This window comes from Pagrus major, chromosome 5 (assembly GCF_040436345.1).
Source record: "Pagrus major chromosome 5, Pma_NU_1.0".
NCBI lineage: Eukaryota > Metazoa > Chordata > Actinopteri > Spariformes > Sparidae > Pagrus > Pagrus major.
Window position 1 is genome coordinate 40,003,810 of NC_133219.1, and position 25,150 is coordinate 40,028,959.

Genomic DNA, 25,150 nt, shown 5'->3' on the forward strand with positions numbered 1-25,150 from the left:
AGAGGATGGAGAGGGAGAGGATGGAGAGGGAGAAGATGGAGAGGGAGAAGATGGAGAGGGAGAGGATGGAGAGGGAGAGGGAGGAGGTGGAGAGAATGAGACAGGTCTCCAAACAGCAAGCAGCAGAGAGGGAGCGACTGAAGGAGAAGCAGAAGAAAGAGGAGCAGGAGAGGGCGAGGCTGGAGTCGACTCCTCTCAGGCCAAAAGTGGTCGATCTGGACTCTGTGGTCCGAAGTGACCCGTTTCCCAAAGCTGCTCCTCAGCGTAGTGACCTTTCAACGCGATGGATAGAGCCGTCTCCAAGAGCAGAAGAACCCTACTTCTTCACATCGCAGGCTCAGCTCTCCCCCAGTAAAGACTTGTTTCCTGTTCCTGGTGTTCAGAGCGTAGACACTGGGATATTACAGCCTGAGAGAGATATCAGCTGGAAGGTACCAGCACAGACCTCAGTAGGTTTCACAAGCCCAGTATGGACGACGTCTCCTCAGGACCCGTGGGAGCTGCGGCCTGTCGAGATGTCCGTGGACCAACCTGTGGCTGAACCCAAAAAACAGTCCGTCAAACTGAGCCCAGAGCAGTTCCTCCTCAGGCAGGAGGAGCGGACTGTGGCTCCACAGAGGCCTCGGTCCGCTGGGTTCGATGAGACACTACACTTGGTCCCTTTTCCCGGGCCAGAGGTCGGAGGGTCTGCAGGTGGAGTCTCTCCTGGTGGAGAGCAGATCTGGGTCCCCAGATTGCCTCATCCTCCAGACAGCAGGGCTGAGGTCCAGAGCCACAGGAGGTCACAGGGGTCTCAGGTGAGTCAGAGACATCATGATATACAGACAGTGTCAGAGTTGACACATGTACTGCTGCAGAGTCCACATTGTTCCACCTCCTCCACAAGTAAATTCATGTAGATGCTGTTTTAATTTTATGCACTCAGTGTTGGATGTCGCACATTCACCCAAAAATCTTTCAAGTGCGACTAAACATTTTCACTGTTCGCACTGGTGAACCTGAAATTTAGAGGTTTATTTTTTAATCAGTTCTGGTCATCGCTATTTGTTGTTGTGCAACAGATTGGCACCTGAAGACAGACAGACATTTAAAATGTAGTTCTGAATGGGGTCAGTGTAAATTATCATGTACAGTATGAGTTTCCCTCACAGATAATAAACACACTACAGCATTCAGCAGCTTTCAGAGAAGATGTGTGTCATGTGATGAAGATGAGGAGTTGACTCTGGTCCCTGTGTGTTGTTAGGAGCTGAACAGGATGCGGTCTCGCAGCGTGTCGCGGCGATCAGCCCCGTCAGCCAGCGCCGTGGAGGTAAGCCTGTCCAGGATGAGGAGTCGCAGCGCCCACAGAGAGCAGGACCACCAGAGCTGGGTGAGTCCGACTGCAGAGACAGTAAAACCGACTGACTGTGAGCTCTTTATCACAATCACTGTTTTCAGTTCCCACACGGCGCTGTGGAGGGAAATCTGTCTGTACTGGAGTTTGTGATGTGAGTGTCAGCAATGTTTGTGTGTCTTTAAAGTTCCCATGAGACGGCTACTGGAGTGTTATTTGCTTCGGCATAGTTACATCTTTCCTGTGAAAACATGATTGGCGTTTATAGTAGAGCTGAATCTGCTGACGCCCCTCGCCGTGGAGCTAGCATTCTGCAGACTCTCCTCAAACCGGTAGCTTCCAGTGAGCATGGCCGGACTGGGGCTGACGACAGTTAATTCAGTACTGAAGTGGTTTTCTTGCTGGATTTGGCTCCTGACACAGCTAACTGAGCTAACTAGCTACATTTGCAGCAGTTAGCAGTTACTTGAGCTACAAAGCTGGCGCTATCTGTCCATCAGGAAACTCCACAAATCACCTCAGTGCTGTAACTGGCCTCCAACGTTCTCAGAGGCCAAATTAAGATTATTAATTTAGATATCTGTCCAGATAATTCTGACCAAAATAGGATCCAATTTCACCCAAATCAGTACATAAAGTTATAACTTTGTGTTTTAGTGCAGAAATCTGTGAGGCCCGGTCCCAAGAAACACTATTTTTTATACATCCATGGCAGCATCATAAACATTGGAAAGTTTTTATTGGTTAAAAAATCAGTTTATGCCCCGACAAACTCTCAATCACCATTAAGAAGAATACCTGCAAAACAACCTTTTTGCCTTTGTTGGGCCTGATAGGTGAGATATGGAGCAAGATGTGTGATTAAAAACACTGAAACATCGATTTTGTCTCTCTGTGTGTGTGTGTGTGTGTGTGTGTGTGTGTGTGTGTGTGTGTGTGTGTGTGTGTGTGTAATGTAGACAGACAGTGGGTAGAGGTGGAATGCAGTTAGTTGACTGAAGGCTGAACGCTGACAGCTCAATGCTCAGGTAGTAAAGTGTCAGTGACTAATGTTGTTGGCCTCCTCGACTCACCTCCACCCATCCAACGTCACGCTCCAGGAAAGTGACGACCAAACAGCTTCTCAGGCCTGTAATTCAGGATTGGATTAGTCGAATGGTTAATGAGTACATGCTCTCACTGCTCCTTTTATCAGAAGGCTGTCAGCGGCGCTCAGAGAAAGCTGTGAAGTGAAATGATCGTATGTCCCGCAGCCAGAAACACACACACAATATATTTGTGTGACTGCTCCTCGATGCTGATCAGTTATTCCTGTTATTTCTAACTTTTAAGCTTTTGGTTCACACGTGTCATCATTTATGCAACGGTACACTTTACATTTACACACATATCCTCCAGATCTAATCAGGTACAGCGTTTATCAGATTCATTTGGCTCCTTGACATTGAGGCTGTAATTGTCGGCCCAGGTTGAAGGTCTACACTTTGAACCCAGAAGTACAGTACTTTATGTGTCATAATTACACTCTGCCGTGAGACAGAGCTCTGATTAAGGCTCTATGAATTCAAGATCACTACCGCCATCTAGTGGCTGTGCTTCAGTCTGTCAGAGTGGTTCCTCGATGATGTGGTCAGTACTCAGTGTTGTTTAGTTTGAAAGTATCTGAGTCACAGTCATCTGAAGGCTGCTGGTGCTAAAGATCTAATAAAATAATGTGATGTTACATTAAATTCTGTGAAATAACACTGAAGAAGGGTTTGAATTTTACGTTATTAACCCTCTGTGTGATCACAGGGGGGATCACTTCCTGGACTTAAATTTTTATTAAAGACATTTAGAATTGCTCTTACAGCCGTACTTCTTTATACAGTGGTAGCAGTAAATCAAAATGTACTTTGGATTTGTACTTAAACATCCTAAGACTCATGAAGTAATCAGATTTTTACGAAGAGCAACATGTACAAGTAACTTAGCTATTTTAGATGTTTCTATGTACCTGAGATGTACTAGTCGAAGTGTTGCCTCCTTGGCTCGTCGGCACCAAAAATAATTGTCGGTTAAATTTAATTATTACTTTAATAATTGACGTTTGTCATCACGTTATCGTTGCATTTTAAATTTTCAGACGGTCCTTGAACTAACCATTTACTATGAACTCTTCCCTTAGTAAATGTAACCAAAAATCACTTTATTCTGCATTTCTCATTTAAAAATTTGCCAAAAAGAAACTGTTTGTTGAAACTTGTATGTTTGTGTTCCTGGATTCCTTCTGTAAAATAAATTATCCAAGAAATGTAGTTTTTGATATTATTTTCTTATGATTCCTGACATAACAGCTGTGTTATACTGCACAAGAGACAGTTTTTAGTTCTCTGCAGGACTTATATATTACTCATAAAAAAATGAGTCAACAGTGAGTAAAAATGTGTCTAGTCACTTTTTTATAAAGCGAACATCCCTTACTGACATCGATACATTATTTCATACGCAACCACTCAATTAAGTTGATTGGAAAAACAAAATGGATCACACGCATCTTTTTTTTGTGTGATTTAGTGAATTTATCATAAATCATCAGGTCTTCCTGCACAAATAAAGGATCAATTAAAGCTGGTTATCTCCCTGTTATTCTTGAATATTGGGATCTGTTTTAACCACTGACATGATCTATGTTTGATGCAAAATCAGGCTACATCAGGAGTTAAAAGAACAGATAAAGTAAGTTATTTAAACTTAATAACACAAAATAATGGCTTCATTTTAATTTCAGAGCTTGTGTCTGTCGCTATCCAACAAAATCAAAAACATTGAGGCTATTTAATGGCTAAAATGCAATAAAATCATTTTGTATAGACTGACTTTATATTTATTTATATTTAACTTGAATGAATTATCATAGTATTTTGTATTTGATTTGATATATATGATAAATTATAATATTAACTTGATAATCGCCGATTAGTCGCTTCATGATTAATCATCTACCTCCCTAGTCTTATAATATATGTTATATATTTTTTCAGACAGTATTCGATCTTATAGATTAAATTCTGAATTTATCTTGAGTGCTTCAACTCCTCTGAGCAAACATGTGATTAATAAATGTGGTCGAGAATTTACTGTAATGAAAATCTAGCCGTGTCAGCAGACATCAGATGCGACTCGTGGCTTGTATTTCCTGGCAGCTTTGCCTCGGACTCGGATGAGATAATAGTTGTGTGGTGACATCATTGGTTTAAGTTGTGAGGCTGCTGCCTGCTGATTGGGGCAGAGCGGCGATGGCCACCGGGTTGACGGCTGTGTTGTACGTGTGGTCCTGCTGCCTGACTCCACACTGCCTCTGGGTGAGTGACCACAAGACTCTCTGTATTATAGATATTTCTCTGTAAGTCGACCTCTTATGATAAAATACAGCATGTAGATATTTACACTGTATCGACTGTAGCTACATCCTGTATCGTCTCCTCTGTGGCTGCTGGACGAGCTTCAGGCTGAGGCTGCGCACAGATTGATGATGTCAGCAGAAGAGGGGAAGTGATGAGCAGTCCTGAGTCACTCCCAGGAGATATTAAGGAAATTAGGAGCAGCAATAATACAGATAATGTGATAGAAAATGTCTCGGATACTTTATGTTGTTCCAGTTTTAAAATCAGTTTAGGGAATATTTCCAACGAGGAAACTTAACTCTCTCATGTAGACTAACAGTGTGAGTGGAGCTGCAACGAGAATGAAAATGAATCAGCAACTTTTTTGATAATCGATTTATCATTTCAGTTGTTCCAGAAGTGTTAAACATTGTTTGTTTCCAGCTTCTTAAAAGTGAGGATTTCTGCTTTCCTTTGTCATTTCTGACAGTAAATGAAGAGTTGAAGCCATCAGTTTTTGTGATGAGCGTACAAAAATTTTTGGACAATTTTTAGGTTAAACAGTAAATCTATTAATTGTGAAAATTAATTGATAGTGAAAACAGCTAGGTTACGCAGCCACTCAAAACAAAATGGATCGCCAACTTTTTTGATAAGCGATTAATCGTTTTAGTCTTTTTTCACGCAAAAAAGCCAAAGATTAGCTCGTTAGCTCGCTTCTTAAATGTGAGGATTTCTACTTTTCTTTGTAACTTCCGACAGTTAAAGAAGAGTTTTGGGGGTTTTTGGACTGTTGGTTGGACAAAAGAAGCATTTTGAAGACGTCATTCTCTCATCTAGACAGATAAATTGATAATTAACACGTTATTTGCGGCCCGAAATGTGTGTTTGATGATGAATATGTACATGTTTGACCAATATAAAAATGCCTGGATAACTGAAGAATTTATTTTGAGTAAGGCTGCAAGAAATTATTTTCTGCCTTTTTTTTTATTAATAATTTTTTGGATTAGTTCATTAAATGTTGTCTATAACAGATATTGCAGTTTACTCATTGCTCAAAACCTGAAATTGTTTTTATTTACAGTGATTTTACAATTTTTTTTGAAAAAGAGAAATGTAGCAAATCCTCAAATTTGAGAACCAGCAAATGTTTCACTTGTTTCCTTGAGAAATGATCCAAATTATTGATCATTTATCATCATTTTCTTTCGACTGACTCATTAAATAATTAGCAAATTCTTCCACTGTAAGTTTGAGGATTATCTCAACTTAATTACCATGTTAAGAAGACAGAATATTAGTAAAATAATAATGTATATTTGCTACAGGGACATAATAATCCTGCTGCAACCTTTATTATGTTTAATATGAGTAATTAAGGGATGAAAGAGGCGGCCATTTTCTGCTGAGGAGGACGTGAGAGAGGTCAGTTAGTTTGTGTTCTGTTGGAAACTGAGACGCTCACAGCAGACCTGCCTGCAGCACTTCAAAGACAAGGTAATCAGATTACCTGTAGGGGGCATATGTGCACAGGGATTCAGCCTTTATGAGCGTCTCTGTCCCAGTTTGCTCAGAGGTTAAGTCTCTGTTGTATGGAGCCAGTGAGCGACTTCAGAGACCTGTTCAAGTGTCAGGAAGTTGGACGTGTTTTGTTCTGTTCGTGGAGTCTGACTCTGGTTTAAACAAACACTCACTGGACGCTGGTGATTGTTGCTGACGAGCTGGTTAATGAGCCACACCTGTCTTTTTCACTCTTCTCTCTCATGCATGTCTAATCCATCTATTTATAGCCTCCTCTTTAACATGATCATGCACTTGTGCTCATTCCTCTCTGATGATATCACTGTGTCATCCCCGGTTTCTCTCCAGCTTTCTGTTTTGGATTGAGACGAGCAGCACATTTACATTTTATTCCCCTGCTGCTCGGCTCTGACACTTCTCGTCTTGCCCTGCGACTGAATGAGGCTGTAGCACCGCAGGACATATATCACCCTCCCCTCTCCCTCCCGCTCTGGATCAGGGACCTCCCATTCTCCCTCTCTCTCTCCCTCTCTGTACCACACTCCCTCTCTCTCCACCCAGTTTCTCCTTGACGGTGAGTCCTGTAGCGCTGCGTTCAGAGAGCAGCACTGCTGACGCATTTTCTCCTACCTGCCCGTACCTGCAGAAAAAGGCGAGGAGGGGAACATTTTCTCTTTGGATTTGACTTCCCCACCACAGTGTTTGCTCTGTTGGGCACTGTGTTGGTGGTGTTGGTTTCTTTATGGAATGACTACAGCACCCGCCGCCCTGCACCATTTGTCCTTTTTGACTCGGGCACCGTGGGAATGTAGCCTCGTTGGATGGATGGATTTCTCAACTTTATACCTCGGCCTTGTTTTGGAGGAAACTCATCATCATCAGCTGTGGGAGAGCTGTCAGGTCGGGTGTTACTGAGGCTGGGATCAGGAGAGAGAAGCCTACACCTGGGTTAAATAAACAATTGGCGACATATGTGATGGATATAGATAACTGAATGTTATGCCAAACGTAAATAGTATGTTGAGGATGTGGTCGTCACTTCTGTTCCTGATAAGTTGTTTGTTCTGAAACATGGCTGAGAAACCTGTTGGTGGACAGCGCAGCAGTTTTTCGGGCTGTCTTAGTGTCCAGCATAACTAATAGTAAGTGTTGGTCTTACGTAACCTTTATGCACCCACTTGGTTTGTGCCAAGCATATCATAGCTAGCATATCTTGTGTGCATCGAAATAGACATTAGAAAGCTTCACGATTCACTCGAGGCCGACAGCCTGGAGCCTCGAGAGTGATGAGTTGAAACAGAGTCCTGACGGCTCCGCTGGGACTGCACTGCAGAAGGGAAACTGAGCAGAGGCTCCGTCCTGTAACGGTCAGGTTATCTGCGCTGCAGTGCTGCGAGCAGCAGACACCAACATCATCACAGCGTTGTTCTCTCTCTGTCACCTTCATCACTGCTGCAGTATCGACCCAGCAGCACACATCAGTGGATACCTTGGACACTCTCCCAGGAGTCACTAGACTCTGGTAGTCACAGCTCCGATCACAGACTCTGACGCAGCACGTCTCACCAGTCATGGAGTATTTGGGGGACAAGCTGTCAGTGGCTCACTCTCACATGACAGGATGGGTGGGAAATGTCCGTCGCTCCTTTAACGGAGCGTTCAACCTTCTGTCCAGTTCGGTGGAGAGGGGAGGCCGAGGAGAGGACGGGACCGGGGACTTCAAGAGAACCAACTCCTTACGCTCGCTGGCGTCCCGCAGCAGGGAGTCCATCCGCAGGTTCTCGCTGCGCAGCCAGCAACGCCTGTCCTTACGCCGACGCACAGCGCCCAACACCCCCACTGCTGTAAGACAACACACACACCAGGGTACCACCTTTCACCACTGATACTGTCACAAACTATAAACAGAAGTATTGAGCAGGCGCCGGTGTGATTCATCAGTTTAACTGACCAGTAGAGTCAGTGATGACCATGACCAGCAGGCGATTTGTTTATTTTTAACAGGCGGACGTCTCCCCTCTCGTTGCTAGATTATTTCATCCTCCTTATTCCTCACCCCAGTGATACCTTGCATCTGTGTATTTGTCTGACTCTGCAACGTTTGTGTGTTTCTCCCTTTCGTGCCTGATGCGACGTGAGCGTGTTTTGGATGATGTTGTCACTTTCAAGACGCGACTGAAGAAACACATTGTGATTCATGAGTCAACATTAGAGCAAAAAGCCAAAGCTTTAAGCTCTTAAACAGCTTTTATGTCAAGTTTCTATCAGCTCAGTTTTTAGGAGATTTTTTCAAACAAAGCTTTAGGTTTTAGGATGCAGTTTTAATGGGCGTCCTAGGTCTTAATGAGTTGACACAATATATAGATTTGATCGGCTGAGTAGTGTTTATTTTGTCAAAATGTAAAATTCTAAGTAAGTTATCAGATATATGACCGGGTCAGGATGGTGTCTGTGTCCGGACCTGGACACGAGATGGAGAGAGGCAGCAGGTTAACATCAGGGATGGTGCTTACCTGCCAACGTTAGGCGAGAGTAATATCACCTTAAATTCACATCTCACAGTAAAATAAATGTAAAAAACAAACTGTAGAAACGGAGACATTCCCTTTTGATTTGTATCACTGTCAAACCTGGAGATTAACAAGAGAAGTTACCGCTCTGGGGCACAGCGGTACGCAGCACACCCAAAAATCAGGATGGTGGCGTCCCCCCCTCGTCCCAACTCAGATCGCCCACTGACTATAACGACATGCTCAGCAGCATTTCCTAAACATCTGTTGAAGTTATATAAAGCACAAGTGGAATTCAAGTCATTTTGCAGAAATGTCCGTGCACTTCTGTAACGTCTCTGTTAACAGCTGCTCCTTCGTCAACTATTTGGTGTCAAGCCAAACATGTCAGGAACTCATCCATCTGCCACACTGCTGCGTCTCATCTATCTTTTATACGTTTTCATTACTTCATCATCTTAAATTGTCCTTGGCACGATGCAAACCTCACTTTATCTGTCCCGCTTTGTTTAACAAAGCTGTTGTTGTACAAGTTCTTCAGGTCATCATGTCGTAGACCGTTTGTGGTTTTAGTAATAGATTGAGGAAAAAACATTGGATTCCTGTGAAATTGTAATATAGCAGTTGTATTTCCTGACAACTAAACTCTTGAGAAAGACAGAATCTGTTTCTCTGGCTTCTTATCACTTGTCTGACATCCTGACACCCAGCCGGCTCTGAGCTCCACGTAAAGGACAGACTTAGAAACCCATGTAGGGAAACGTATACGTTACAGTGAAGTCGTTCCTATCTTTAGGTTACGCCTGTTTGCTGACCTGCCGTGCAACACCTCATGAGTCACAACTGCTAAAGATAAGAGGTGTTTTCATGACGTCAGATGTGTTGACGTGATTTAGTTTTAGGCTTCACAAGCTGTGGTTGTGCTCTCTGGGAGCAGCGTGCCTCTCGTCAGGGCCGGTGATCAGTGGATGAAGGATAATAAGAGGTCAGTGATGGTTGAACGGCGACGACAGTGAAGGTAACAGTAGGACAACATATTTGTCTCTGAGTCCAAAGTTGTTCGAACAGGTTTGTATATCCAGAGACTAAATGTTTGTGGTGTTTGATCAATAAAGGGGAATTCTGGTGTTTTTAAACCTGGGACCAATACTTACATGTTTTGGTGTAGAAATGATTTAAAACTTACCAAAAAATGTGTAATCGGTCCAGTAGTAGTAGTAATCACCTCAGCTGGCAGCCACGACCAGGCTGTCAAAGTTACGTCCACTAAAAGTACTTGTTTTTGCCTCTGACAGGCTGAGGTTGTTACTCTAAGTGTCTGACATCATTACCCTTCTTCCAGGAGAAGTCTCACTCTGAAGTCTCCAGAGGTGAGTTGTCGCAGGAAGACGACGGTCAGAATTGGAGAGAGAAGTTTGGAGTTCAGCAAGAATTTATTTCTAAAGCGATGACTGAGACAACAACTAAGTTACCAACTCACCTCCTGATATTTCAGGGTGAGACTTCTCCTTGAACGAGACTTGTGTTTCTGGTGGCAAAAAGGATCTTATTATTTAACATAACATCCTCTCTCTGTAGGAATTGTTTCCAAAATGATGTCAGTCAAACATGAATATAGAGCCCAGGTTTAAAAATACAGGAATTCCCCTTTAAGGCATCAGGTGCAACATACCTGCGGATTCTGGTTTGTATCCAATCAGAAGTGTCTCTCCTGTGGCTCTGATGTGTGAGACCACAGTCTTGTGTTTGGCCGTCGTTCAGCAGATAATGAGAGTCTTGAGGTGAGTGTGACAGTTGGAGGTGATACAAGTTTTTTCCTGCCGTACTTGTGTGCTTTTTGCATGACACCACTAATGAGACCAGCCAATTAGAGCACTTTGAAGTTCTTAGTTATCAATCAATCAATCAGTCAATCTTCATTTATACTTTATTTTTAGGTTTAAAGTGACATCGAGTTAAAAGAAAGAAATTTAAAGGTAAGAAAATAAAAGCAGTCAGTAAAAAGCCATTTAAAGTGGTTTTAAGTTGAATAATCTGATAAAAAATTTAAGTAATTAAGATGTAAAATAACATTCAGTTACATAAAAGACCTAAAACCTTGCAGATTATGTGAGATAATTAAATGTATCAAGTTTATAAAATGGCCAAAAGATATTAATTGTATTAAGAGGATTAATTTTGATTAGGTGCTGCATTTTGTTGCAGGAGTCTGGAGCATTTATTACTTATATTTCCATATTTTGATGCTTTTTCATCGTGTGAGTTTATTGTTACAGACTTACTGTGAATTGCTGAGTTGGCACTCCCTGATATTTTCCCATAAGGCTATACGATAAGATATAAACTTTATTGATCCCACACCGGTGAATTTAATTGTTACCGCAGGTCAAGAGTCAGCGGAGAGAACGAAAGAAGTATTAAGTATAAAAAGAATCAAGTCACTGAAGATCTGAAGGATTTTATAAGATGTCACGTCGACCAGACTTCATGAGTGCGGCTGCAACGTTTGTGATCTTCTACATATGATCTCAGAAAATATCGTGCTATTCATGAAATATTATCAGGCGACGATTTAAAAATTTCATGGCACGATTATCCGATCTAACATGATTACGTTTCACGATATTAATCCCGATAATAACTAAATAAATAGTCACTGATTTTTTTTTATTTAACCTTTATTTCACCAGGGAGTCCTGACCAAGAGAGCAGCACACAGAGTTTCACATTAAGGAACAAATGATTGAATCAAAATATTCTTAAATATCTTTTTGTGTGTGATTTAGTGAATTGATCATAAATCATCAGGTCTTCCTGCACAAATAAAGGATCAATAAAATTCTTGAATATTGGAATCTGTAGTATTTACACACCTCAGATTTAACTGTTGTGGAGGGAACGATGTGTAAGCCGAGCCTTCGTCCACGCTGACGTCAGGCTCAGCCAATCAGAGCCAGTCGTTTTATTGTTGGAGGAACAGTGTGATGTGATGTCAGGACAAAATGAGATTTATCGCTGAGTAACGTAACTAAAATATCAGGATAAATGTGTAAATGCTGCAATAATGTATAATTTATGTATAGGCATGTATCTGGAGTATAGTGCATTAACCCTGTACGTGTGCACTGAACAACATAACTTCCAATTAAATGATTTAAGACTCACAAATCAAAAACTCATGTTGGCAAAAAGCAGGAAAACAAACAGCAGCCTGAGAGAAATAATCCCTTCAGTCAGGTCCACTGCTCTCTGAGTTAAATTCTTAAGCCAAGTCAGGTTTCTGCATTCTTTCACTCTGTTCTTACCAGACGCTTTGTACCGCAGCACTGAGCCTGTCTGTACGAACCACTTATATAATGAAAGAAAAACACGGCCCGGCAGAGCTCGTCTTAATGTAAGCCCCCTGACATGTGGCGAGAAGGCCCATTTGTTGACATGAGATTAGCGCCTCTGGGAGCAGTCGTTCTGAATATCTGAAGGATATTGATATCGATTACTGCTGCGTACACGACGGCATATTTTCCCACTCCACCCCGGCCGCATAGATTAGAGCAGATGAGCAGAGGATGGGGAGTGGTGGTGACGTGATGGGAGTGTAATGCTGTGATTGAAAGTGTTTTAATGGCTGTTAATAGTCTCACAGTATTTCAGGTGGTCACATCAGATCCCTGAAGAACCAACCGCATGAGGAGGGATGTGAAGGATCAGTCAGTTAAACGTTGCTTCCCTCGACATACCAGTCAGTTAAAGTTACTGTTTTATTATTGTTATAAGTCATTTCTTCCGAGTTAAACGAGCATCGTTAAAAAATGTAAATCCAGTCATCATCTCCTCCCTCCATGCTGATGGAAAGTCAGGTGAAGTTTCATAGTCCACAAAACATTTCTGGATCTTCACAGCAAAACGCCGTTTCCTAAAATGTCTCCGTGCAGCTCGTCTGCTGTGATCCAAGTCTCCAGAAGCCCAGAGATCCCAGACTGATCTGAAAAGACGCCATTTACACCCTCGAGCTTGTGCGCCCACTTCAAACGGGAGGCATTATGTTTTCTGGTCGTACGTCCGTCCCGTTCTCGTGAAAGCGACACCTCAAGAACACATTGAGGGAATTTCTTCAAATTTGGTGCAAATGTTCATTATGACTCGAGGATGAACTGAAAGGTCAAGGTCACTGTGACCTCACAAAACACATTTGTGGCCATAACTCGAAAATTCATATGATAATTACAACACAATAAAATAAATAAGTGGTCGGAGGTTAAATGATCTGTGACATCAAAATTGTTCTCCCCATTATTATTATACACCATGACTCAGGAACAGGAACTTGACTGATGCATGGAGACATGCAACTGCAAGGTGGTTATTCTAGTTTTAAATAAAAAGCGGTCACCTAAATGACCATTTGGCTTTTGAAGAATGTGATTAACAGTTTCAAGTGACTCTCATAATCTACACACCATCTGTACGACAATGTTTAACCTTACAGATCAAATCTAGGCTGCAACTAACAAATATTTTCATAGATGTTTAATCGATTAGTTGTTTGGGCTGTAAAATGTCGATCAGTGTTTCCCAAAACCTAACATGACGTCCTCGAATGTGTTGTTTTGTCCACAACTCAAAGATGTTCAGTTTAATGTCACAGAGGAGGAGAGAAACCAGAAAATATTCACATTTAAAAAGCTGGAATCTTTTTTCTTCCTTAAAAAATGATTCAAATCGATTTTTGAAATAGTTAGCGAGTATTTTAATAGTTTACAACCAATCGATTCATCTTTTGTTTCCTTACTTTTAGATTAGTAGTTTAATTTCCGTGTGATCATCGGAAAGTAGTCGTCAGGAACATCCCTGATAACGATGTTAGCTGCAGTACTGACGTCTAATTGGAAGAGAAAACACACTTATCCATCCTGACAGTAAAGACCGCAGCACACACACTCTTGTTAACTGTGTTATGAGCTCGTTCATGTAAACACACTCATTATATGGAGGGTAGCTGCTCACTCTCTGACTCTCTGACCGTTCTCTTTAAAGAAATACTTCACTTTCCACTGAGCTGTTGACGTTGGAGCGATCTATCGAGCGTCCTGTGTGTTTGTGTCATTGTTCTGTGTGGCTCTCAGCGATCAGTGTGTTATCAAAATGAAGTTTCCAAGGCCTCGCTCGGCCCCTTCCTCCTCAGACCGTCAGTCAGGCGTATTTAGTGATCAGCCCTTTCTCTCCTTCATCCTTCTATTCATCCGCTCTTTGTTATGTCGTTTCCCTCGACACACCCTTCCTGTCTCGGGGAAGCTGGCTATTGCTAATGTTATTAAGGAAAAGCCTTCGTCCTGACAGCTATAAATCATGGCTGCTGGACCTGTTGGTTCAGTCAGCCTCCTTCATACACTTATTTTCCCTGTTTGTGGCCGATAGCACCTGTGAGTTTCCATTCAGCAGATCAGTTGAACAATCTCAGTGCTCAAAGGTTTTTTTTTATTGTATTGTTTGGCTATTAAACCTGTTAAACCAGTTATTGTAGATTCATACAGCCTGCGATGGAAAAGAAGGTACAAAGAGTCTGATTGAAGTTCAGTATGAGGCTGATAAAAGACAATATTTCAGTTAATGATAAATGATGTGAGACTGAATGTGAAAAGCTTTTACAACTCCTGTTTTGTGTAGCTGCTGTATAAAGGCGCCTCTCTCTCGCCAACATGTTCCAGCAGAGACGGCGTTCGTCCTCTGTGCCGAGCAGGTGAAGGTGTGTTCAGGGTGTGTTCTGGTTGAGTAACACACACGCACACATAGGATAGGAATTTTTATCAGCAGAGTTTTACGAGACCTGGATTTAAGATGTTTTGGCATGTTGACAACAGCGATAACGGCGTACAGCAACAGGTCGAGGAGAGAAGGACGACCAACACGAGGGGCTCCAGCTGGAACTGAACTGAGGACGATGTGTTTATCTGATGCACCTTTAAATCACCCGTAAAGACGCTTCAGGTCTCGGTGCGCCTCCAACAAAACGTTTTGTAGGATGTGTTTCTCTGGTAGTGGTGTGTGGATCGATCTGGAGATGTAGATGCTTCCCAAATGTTTCTGTTGTCGGGTTGATGTTCATATTAAAAAATCAAAATCTTAACTCGGTTACTGAAGGTAAACATGTCGACACTATCACCAGGATCTTATTCAAATTAGTACTACGGCAGCCCGTTGGTACGTTTTGGGGATGCATTAGCCTTCCCTCTCTAACGTCACTGCTTAAAGTCACTATCCATCTGCTAACTACGGCTGTATACGTAAGGCGCCACTGACAGGAAGTTGATATTGATGGTGGCTCGTGTGGAGCTTCTGTAGTTTCCTGAAAAGCAGTGAGGATATATTTCAAGGTATTGTATCGAAGTTAGAAGTTCCTGTTTTGTTGACCACACTAGAAGGCAAGCTGAAAAGTCTTCTGTTATAAAGAAGGGGCGAGACGTTATGAATCATAAGATAATCATAATCATAATCATGATGAAGAGAATTTAAAGCCAACTTTTGAAAAGCAGCAAAAAAATGAGACGAAAATAAGAATGAGGCACATTTCTGGTTTGGAGCAAATAAACAGGCAACGCAAAAGTGTAGTTTCCTCAGAAGTTGGCGATGAAGGCTAAGTTACGCATGACTTTAATAAACTTCAAAAGAAGTCGTCGTGGCCATCTGTGAGAGATGTTTCCAAAATATATCCATATATATCAGGAAGACAGCGACAGTGGAAACGGCTACTTCTTCTTCCTCCTGAGTTGTAACAACTGATCAGTTATATGTTCGCTATGTCAGAACTTAGTTGGAAAAGTTGTGCTTTAACTCTTTTGTTAAAAAAGGCAAAAAACCATCTCAAGTGAGCAGGAGTCTCCACCAACCTTTTTCTGAAGCGATACTTCAAAATGCATGTAAAAATATGTCGATGAAGACGGCAACACCAACATACATTTAATGTAATAGTGAGCAACGATGCAGTGAATGAATCTTTCTGCAGCCTTTTCTCTCATCTGGCTAAATTAGCTGCACTATTCATCTAGAGCACGTCGTGAGTGTTTCTGCACGATCAACCTGCAGGCTGACGTGGACTGAAGGTTTTGTTCATTGCTGTCAGTTGAAGCAGGACTCTGAAGTGTGTGTATTAACTGTAAGTGTTGTGACCCTGTGATGTCAACTTGAAAAGTGTGAGCTCTGTAAATCCTTGAGGAGAGGATCAGCTCGAGTACAAGTGCTCTCCTTCCTCCTCACTGTTCTCTGTTTTCCTGTCAGGAAGACTCAGCTGATGAACGACATCCTGCACCGCTGATCGTTTCTCTCACTCCAGATCTATCTCAGCCACACTCAGATGTGCAGTCCGTCTCAATATCTCTGCTCTCACATACTCAAAGAAAACAAGGGCATCATTGATGAAGCTCTCTGATCTACCGCCACCGCTCACATAAACATGGCTAGTTTAGGATCAACCTGTGCCGTCACAGAGCCAGGTGTATCACATTTCTGCGTCCAGCCCTCAGGCAGCAGGAGGGTTTTCTATTGTTTTTTCTATGTAGGCCAGGGTTGTCAGTTCATGCGTAGTTGTTCCTCTGTGTGGCTGTGAGACAGTATGTCCTCTGTACCAGCCTCATTAAAAGAGCCATGGTTCAGTAGACAGCAAACACACACTCGATCACACACCCACCAAACCCATCTCCGTCTTTGTCCCCGCTCCGGTCCTGTGTCCATTAACTCATCACTTCACCGTCCATTATCCGTCTTAATGTACCACTGCTGCTGGTGAAGCTCTGCTAGCAGCACTGCTGGTTCACCGACTGCTGTATTTTAGAGCTGTGACGACTAATCGATCAATAGGTGAGGTTTCATAGCCCACACATCAAATGTCTCCATACAGCTGTCACTTTACCTTCCAGGGAAACATCAGATGATACGTCAGAAAGTGAGGAAGGATGTTGGAGTATGACACTAAACGTCACATGAATAAAACTTAAAAACGTCCGTCTGTCTGGGAACATTTCTGCCTGAGTCACGCTGATGTCCTTGGTTTGGTTTTGATTTACAGACCCTGATCAGCAGAAATTAAATACTTTGTGTTTAAACAGAATTTTGAGTGGATTTTTCACAGATATTTTATAAACCCATGCTGGGTTCAGATGTGAAGTGAAGAGCTGCTGTCGGTGTCTGAAGCTGCTCTGTTGTTGTAATTCTGATCCAGTTTGATTAATTATTTTCTCCGTTTGTGCTTCCAGGTGCAGCAGAAGCAAAGTCCGAGTGGAGACGAGGAGGGGAAGGACTCACCGGTCCGTGACACCGACAGTCAGTACGGCACCTGGGAGACGGGACTGCGCACTGATGACAGGTTAATACACAATAAACATCTCTGCTCATGTGGGATGTCAGGATATTATTCTTTGGACTCTCAGTTTGTTTTTTTACGGCCTCTTTCTCGCCTGTTTACAGTTGAGCTTTGTTAACAGTTTGCAAGGCTGGAGAACAGAAACATGCAGGAAGAAAAGCCTGAAACACACCGACTTTAAACATCATGAAAGACTTGGACATTAACATGTTTTTGAATATGCACAAAAATCACAACACCGACCTTTTCAGGACGGTGGATGAATGAATGAATGAAAGAGGGAGGCTGTGTGTTTTAATCAGAGTGTGCACGGCTGCATGTAAACGGAAATATTACTGAAATATAGTCATGGAAACAACACAGTGGATGTGATGCTGTGGTGAGGAAGTGTTGAAGGAAACCAGGACGAAGGATGTGCTTCTGTCTAATAAATTATCAGTGATCAGATTTGAGATTCTGATCTCGCTTTATTGTGACAACTGTTTAAATACCACCTTCGTTACTTAATCTTTAAATGATAGAACAGAAACTCCAGCACACTGTTCACCTCACTTGAAATCAAGAATGAATTTTAATAATAATAATGATAACGTTTCTGATTTCCTGATTTTGTCGGCCCTCTGTCTTCTCCTGCGCACCTCGATCCACAGCTGTGGATTTACTCTGTGAATCTTTTAATGATTAAAAGGACTAAAATCCAAACATGAACTGATCCTGAGATCGCTCTGTGCCACAGAAAGCTGTGTTGGAGCAGAACGAGCTGATTGTTGATTGTAATAAAAAGTTAAAGTGACTCCAGAACTACTACAGATGTCAGTAGTTTTATTACAGCCTGTCAGTGACCTCCTGTGGTCAGAAAATAACATCACAACATCAATCAACACTGATAGATAGACGTCATGAAAACCACAAAATAAGAACAGACACAAACACATGACAATAAAACAAACAAATAAACTAATAATACTAGAAATAGCTGCCATCACGACCTGTAAAGCTGACAAATTATAGACTTTTATATACTTGCCTATTAGCACATGTGATGATCTCTCCAGTGGCATGATTATTTTCATTATCGATTAAAGCAGTTAAAAATGCCCAAAGTGACGTCTTTAAATGTCGTCTTTTGTTCAACCAGCAGTCCAAAACTCAAAGACTCTTCATTTACTGTCAGAAGTGACAAAGAAAAGCAGCAAATCCTCACATTTAAGAAGCTGGAACCAGACGATGTTTAACGTTTCTGCTTGATAGTTTAGCTTGTAGTCTTGATTTTAGCCTCCTCCTTGACGGGTAAATTAAATCCACACAGCTGTTTTCAGAAATGTTTCCTCACTTCGGTCTCTTGTTATTTCAGTCTCACTCCGGCCACTCCCAGTTCAGAGAGCAATCTGAGCCCGTCACCGAGGAAGCCCACCCCCCCACACACACCAGGTGATGCTGCCTCACAGGTGGACGCTGTGGACAGCCTCCTGCCGTCGTCTTCGTCAGAGAGCCAGCTGCCGTCTTTCCCCGATGTAAGTCTGATCCGAGCCGACTGCAGCAACAGATGTGTGTTGTGACTGCACTGATGCTTGTTTCCTCGATTATATTTATACGATTATTATCAGTATGGATTAGTCTGACCATTATTTTCTAGATTAATCGATTAATCTGTCTATAAAATGTCAGAGAATAGTGAATAATCTCCATAAATGTCTCGTTCTTTCAGTAAAAACATCCAAAAATATTCAGTTTAATTTGATATACAACAAAGAAAAGCAGGAAACCTCCACATCTGAGAGGCTGACATCAACATTTTCTGCTATTTTTGTATAAAAATGACTTTAATGATGAATTATTTTTCTACTGATGTGTTAAATCTCCCGTCCGGATGTCCAGGCTCCGGTCGTTCTGCTCGACACCAGCGCTCTTCGCTCCAGAGCTCAGCTGGGGAAGAAACGAGCGCCGCGGACGCGACCGACCAGAGCCGCCCGTCAGAACGCCACGCTGACGGAGGAGGGAGCCGCCGAGGACTGGCTTTACAGAGACTCCACCGGTGAGAATATTTATCAAACAACGTCCTTAATTTGAACTGACTCATCTGATTAAATATGATTTTATTTTCTTAACAGTTTACATTATTGACCGTAGTAGTTCTTGTGATGTGTGTACTACATGTTGTCTCTGGTTATATAAATATAATTCATGGTGCTGTTCATTCGCTACAGCAGGAGAACAAACAGTTTTGTAACCACAGTGAACATGTTGTTTTTGTAACACTGAATATTTAACAAATATTAAGTATTGTGTGACACAAAGAGGCAGCAGGAGCTCTACTAGTGAAAAGTCCTTTATTTTATCAGGCTAGAAACTTTTAAAACACACTGAAAAAGGCACATTTATGGATCACACCATTTTTTTCTTTCTATTTTTTTCTCGTAAGTCTTCGTCTCTTTCTCAGAATATTTTGTGAATTCTGGCTTCTGTCTTTCTTCAATTAATTTTGCCATTTGGACTTCACAACGTGCCTGAATCTGAATTTAGGAATGCGTGATGATTGTATGTAAAAATGATGCACTGATGAGTTTAATCATTGAGACATTGAGGACTGAACTCTCTTTCTGCATCAGATCTCATGTTGATGCTTCCACATGACAGTGTTTTGTTTTGTCCCTGTGACAGAGGCGAAGCCGGAGAGAAAAGACGACGACTCCGACTCTGAGGAGACGACCAGAGGAGCTGACGGAGGCTCTGCTGTCGCCTCTCAGCCACAGAGGGTCGCCCTGTTCCCCGGGATGGACCCTTCAGCTTTAAAGGTGATTATGTTCATGTTTAATGTTGTGAACCAGCGACTGCTTACTGAAGCACAGAGGGGATTTCTGGCGTTTATATATTTTGGTGTGTTAAAAGGTAGAAAAGGTTTTGGATTCGGTCCAGTAGATCTCCTCAGCTGACGGCTGTCCATACGTCCACTGAGTGTTTGTTTTCCCACAGACACACTCAGATGTTTAATCTAAGAGTCTGACAGACATTATGGAAACGATCTCTCCAGAGAGAAACCTGTTAAATAGAGTAAGATCCTTTCACTCTCGCCAAATCCACCAGACTCCATTTACAAAAGTGGTAATTTTATCAGTATAAAAACACGTCATTCAAACTCGACAGAAACAAAATAAAACTTGTTTCAAACAATCTGCATCTCTGATTTGGTTTAAATTAACTCTTAATCCTCCGAGTTACATGTGAAAATATCTGTAGAGGAACAAATGGAGGTCAGACGTCAGAGAAGCAGCGTGTCAAACATCAAACACTTTGATTTAGGATTTATTTTAACCAAACAACAGTTGGTGATTGTTGGAACAGTGGGAAGACAAACCAAGAAGGTTTGGTGAACTTTAATTTTGTTTTTCTGTCGAGTTCGAATGAAATGTGTCGTACAAAATAAGAATTACTGTTTCTGTAAATGGAGTCTGGTGTGTTTGATGAGAGCGACATTGTCTGACTGTTTCTGGTTAAACAAAAAGGATCTTGATCTTTTACAGAATGTTGCTGCAAAAACAAAGTCTTTCAGAGAACATGTTAGTTATTTACAGACTGAAACATGTAAACACAGGGCCTCAGGTTTAAAAACACCAGAATTCCCCTTTAATATTTTGCCCTCTCTGGTTGTCCTGTGATGTTTTTATCCCTCATCACGCCTCCTCTCTGTCCTCAGGCCCAGCTGAAGAAGAGAGGCGACTCTGACAATCAAACCGACGGACCTACTTCTTCTCCCTCTCAGCTGTCTCGCTCTCCCAAGTCGCCCTTCCTCCCCAGAGCGGCGCGTGTGCTGCCCCCACCTGGTGGGAAAGAAAATGGGTGAGCAGCAGAAGTTAGAGAGAAGTCATGTCCACATCGATCAGCTGTTTGTTTGTGTGTTAACGTGATTCTCACTCTGATCTGTGCAGAGAGGAAGACTCGCCTCAGTGGCTGAAAGAGCTGAAGTCCAAGAAGCGCTTGAGTCAGTATGAGAACGATAGCTAAAGTAAACGATGAGGTGAGATGATTTCTAAATGCTGTTTTCACTGTGACTGTTGACTGTCGCACCGACAAAGATTCATTTAATCTGAGATGAGTTTAAAACGAGTGAATCCAGATTCAAAGTAAAAAGTAGGAGAGAAACTCAAACGGTGCAGAAGAATCAGGGGTTTTCTTTTTTGTTTTTAGTGGCAACAAATGAATTCTTACAGTAACAGATTATTTATTTGAAAACGTAACTAAATAATAGATTACTTGAATCGCAAAACGACTGCGTTACATTGCCTGAAAATAAAATGATTGACTTTATTAATGGAGTCTGGTGGGTTTGATGTAAAGGTTTAAAATAAACAAAACAGAATTACCCTTTAATATTTGTTGTTGGCAGGCAGTTGCCACAGAAAAGTAATCTGAGTACTCTAATCCCCAACACTGTTCGGGAGTCGTGTTGTTCCTGCTGGTGAAAACTCAACATTTCCTGATTTTGTTGCTTCAGAATAAAAAACATGAGAATAATAAAATAACAGGAGACTTTTATTGTGAAGGATTTAAAGGAAATAAAACGAATTATCCCCCAAATGAGCGTCGATGTTTCGATATTATATCATATCATATTATATTATATTATATTATATATTATATATATATATTGAGTCTTTACTGGACAGACGTGGATCAGCCCGCTGCTTTAAACATCTTCAGGTCAAAAGAAGTTCTCATCATCTCTCTCATTTATTCCAGGAACTTGATTATTTCGCTCTGTTCATCTCAAAAGGGCGGCCATTTTATAATGTTAGACGAGTTTAAAGTTTTGGTGCAAAAGAATTCAGTTTAATCCAGTTTAGAGAAAGAAACTTTAATATTTCTTAATGTTTAAGTTTAAGTTAATTTAAGTTAGTTTTAAAGTCCTTGTTGCTGTGAATAAATAAAAAAACTCCTCATTTCCTGTCTTCTTCTTCCTCTTCTTCTTCTTCTTCTTCTTCTTCTTCTTCTTCTTCTTCTTCTTCTTCTTCTTCTCTTTCTCCAGGTTGCCTTAACAGATGAATCTTTATGAAACAGAAGCCTTAACGTTCGACCCAGAGAGAAGGAGAAGGGGAATCGACAGCTGCTGATGTATTTTTTCTACTTTTGTTTAGTTTTGTTCGTTCTTCGCTCTCGTCCCGTCTGGGTTGATAAATGTGCATGGTGCCTTTTTTTTTACGGAGAGAGAAGAAAACATCCGGCTGCTCTGCTTTAGTCATTTCATCACGCTTGAACTCGAGGAAAAGGGAGAATTTTGACTTCCTGTCATGAACTTGTGGGACCACGACGCCTCTTCACCACACGCTGGAGGACGATCCAGCCAATCGTCCGCCAGATGTTTGTGTTTAGTTTCCTGCGTCGGACGGGTTCCTGTGTTTTCAGTCGCTGTTGGTGGACGTCGCACGAGCATCGCCGCAGGATCACATTTCAGACTCTGATGAACGTAGAGAACAAATCACTGCTGACCTGATCGTCTGTAAATCATGTTAGAAATCAGAAGATGTTATATTTGTATAATCGATGATGAGCTAGTTTTGGAAACATTAAAGGGACAGTTCACCCAAAAATGAACATTCAGTCATCATCTACTCACCCTCGTGCTGAAGGAGAGTTTCAAAACAGCATGAAGCAGCTGTGGACTTTCAAAACGTAAAAAAGAAAAAACAAAATGTCTCCACACAGCTCGTCTGCTGTCATCCAAGTCTGCAGAAGCCCCGAGATCACAAACTGATCTGTAAAGATGTTATTTACACGATATCAGCACTATTGAAAGATGCTACGACAGTTAGATAATATAATATATAGATAAAAGAGAGAAACTGTCACGTTGGATCCGACAGAGGCTTCAGCAGAGCTCTCATCCCACTTTATCACCAAAATTAACATTTACACGAAGGTTTTTTTGACCTGAGAAAAGCGAGTTTGCCTTTTTGTCTTTGTTTTTCTCGTTCTCGGTCACAAACACGCTGGAAAAACAGGAAGCAGTAGAAACAGCAGATGATAAACCTCGTCAGATACATCCAGAAAACTTGTTTTAATAATATTCTGAATTAGACACAAAAGTTGCTAAAGGAGTGAGACATCTCACAGTGAAGATTTCAGCTTATAAAGGGTGTAAATAACATCTCTTCAGATCAGTTTGTGATCTCAGGGCTTCTGAAGACTGATCACAGCAGACGAGCTGTTTGGAGACATGTTAATTTTTTTCTGTTGTCTCCAGCTACTTCAGTTGTTTAGGAGAACGCTGTTTTGCTGTGAAGCTCCAGAAATGTTCACCTTCGTGCCTGAATGTTCATGTTTTGGGGTGACCTGCTCCTTTAAGACGCGTCACTACATCAGAGGCTCCTCTGAAAACACTCCACAGTGTCACGTCGCTGCGTACTGTCGATGTTCTTGTCTTTGTCGGGGAGGGACGGGGGACTTTTGTGTCAATCATGAACTCTCAGCACAAACTCACACTTCAGTCTTTATCAAATCTCTTTAACAGGTTGATGATTGTTAACATCCATTATAAGCCATACTCACACACACACACACACACACACACACACTCCTCCATCATGTTGTTTTCCATAGGATGTGCAATCCCCCCCTCCGTCTTGTCCGCGGTAACGTGCATGCACAATCTTTGCTGTCAGAGCGTCGGGTGTCGGCTCAAAAGTGGACGGATGTTTGTTTTTTATTACTCTAAAACATTTTGAACATTTGCACCTGATCTCCACTCCACTCCACTCCACTCCACTCCACTCCACCATCCACTCCACTCCACCCACTCTGCGCTTCTATAAAGCACTTTGTCCCACGATGCACTACAGCACCGACCTTCGGAGTGCTCACGCAATGCAAGTGAATGTGTCGACCGAGTCTCGGGAGTGATCGTCCCTGTTTCTGTGTACGTGACATTTTGACTCTGTCATGAAAATTTGAGGGTTTATTTTTTATGTCCTTCTTTGTCCTTTTTTAATTTGAAAGTACAGATGTATATTACACTGTGTTGTACGGCCAGTGTCCTAAAGTGAAAACATTCTTAATAAAATTTACTTGACTTGAGTTTCACGTCTGTCTGGTGTTTCTCCTGCTGAGACAAACATTTAAAAACTGACATTTTCTTCAGATTTCTGTTAGTTAACACGTCACGTTACAGGTCAGCAAGTTTCGTGGTACGTTGGTGATAAATACCAAGTCACGTATTTCAAATTTCTTAGTCATTTCCCAACAATTATCAGAAATGTATCAACTTTTCATCAGTTCCCATCACGTCAGCAGCTCAATCCAACTGGAACAATTTACCTAAATGTCATTTTTTCATATTAACCTTCCATAAATTGCTCATTAATGACCAAATAAACTTCATAATCAAGAATAAAGTGGCTGATCTACTGTTTTAAAGTCTAAAGGTGCGATAAGTAAGAATTCACCGAAGAGGGTGTTGGTGTTTATACCGCGAGCGCGTGGATGTTAGCATGCTAACGTCAGTATATCACAACATCATAACATTAAAATCTGTTACTGCTTCAAAGTCTGTTGATGATTTAACACTAGATTTACAATATTAATGAGGTAATAATCCATAAGTGAATAAACAAGCTGTTCTCAGAGGAAAATAAGGTCCCAGAACACTGTTTGAAGCTAGAAAGGTGGCAGGGTCCGCCACATATAAACAAAGTAAAACAGTATAAAGTGTGTTGTCCTTTAAGGTCAGTTTGTTTATTCAGTTTATTCAATCATGAAAACAAAGAGAGTTTGTTTATTTAGTTATTTAGTAGTTTAACATTTCTAACACAAAACTACAGACTGCTCCTTTAAACGTCACACTTTATATTTACAACACAACAACAAGACATCAGCAAATAAATTATTAAAGGGTAAAAAACGAGAATGACCTCATCGTGGTCGTCGACCTCCCTGCAGCAGTCAGCTGAGACCGGAGCAACCGTGATGTCACAGAGCGTTTAACCTTTGACCTTTTGGATGTAAACTGTCATAACTTCATCTTTTCATCCTATCAGACATTTATACGTCAAATTCAGTAATGGCCCAAAAT

At 41.6% G+C, this 25,150-nt stretch overlaps 1 protein-coding gene across 3 annotated transcripts; it reads left to right on the forward strand.

Moving 5' to 3' along the window:
- The first annotated feature begins 79 nt into the window (after positions 1–79).
- Positions 80–24,156, forward strand: LOC140996536 (uncharacterized protein KIAA1671 homolog). Of its 3 annotated transcripts, XR_012178814.1 has the most exons (10): positions 80–797; positions 1,247–1,372; positions 16,982–17,091; positions 18,443–18,602; positions 18,967–19,123; positions 19,750–19,883; positions 20,783–20,925; positions 21,015–21,103; positions 22,112–22,703; positions 22,765–24,156. XR_012178814.1 is itself a non-coding variant. In XM_073466964.1 (9 exons), exons 1-8 carry the CDS (start codon positions 96–98, stop codon positions 21,088–21,090), a joined length of 1,608 nt encoding a protein of 535 aa, XP_073323065.1. In that variant the 5' UTR covers positions 80–95; the 3' UTR covers positions 21,091–21,103; positions 22,112–24,156. The 3 variants fall into 3 exon arrangements, 2 of the variants coding, with proteins under 2 accessions (XP_073323065.1, XP_073323066.1); XM_073466964.1 differs by having other exon boundaries at positions 22,112–24,156; XM_073466965.1 differs by lacking the exons at positions 80–797; positions 1,247–1,372 and adding an exon at positions 7,468–8,069 and having other exon boundaries at positions 22,112–24,156.
- Positions 24,157–25,150: the final 994 nt, after the last annotated feature.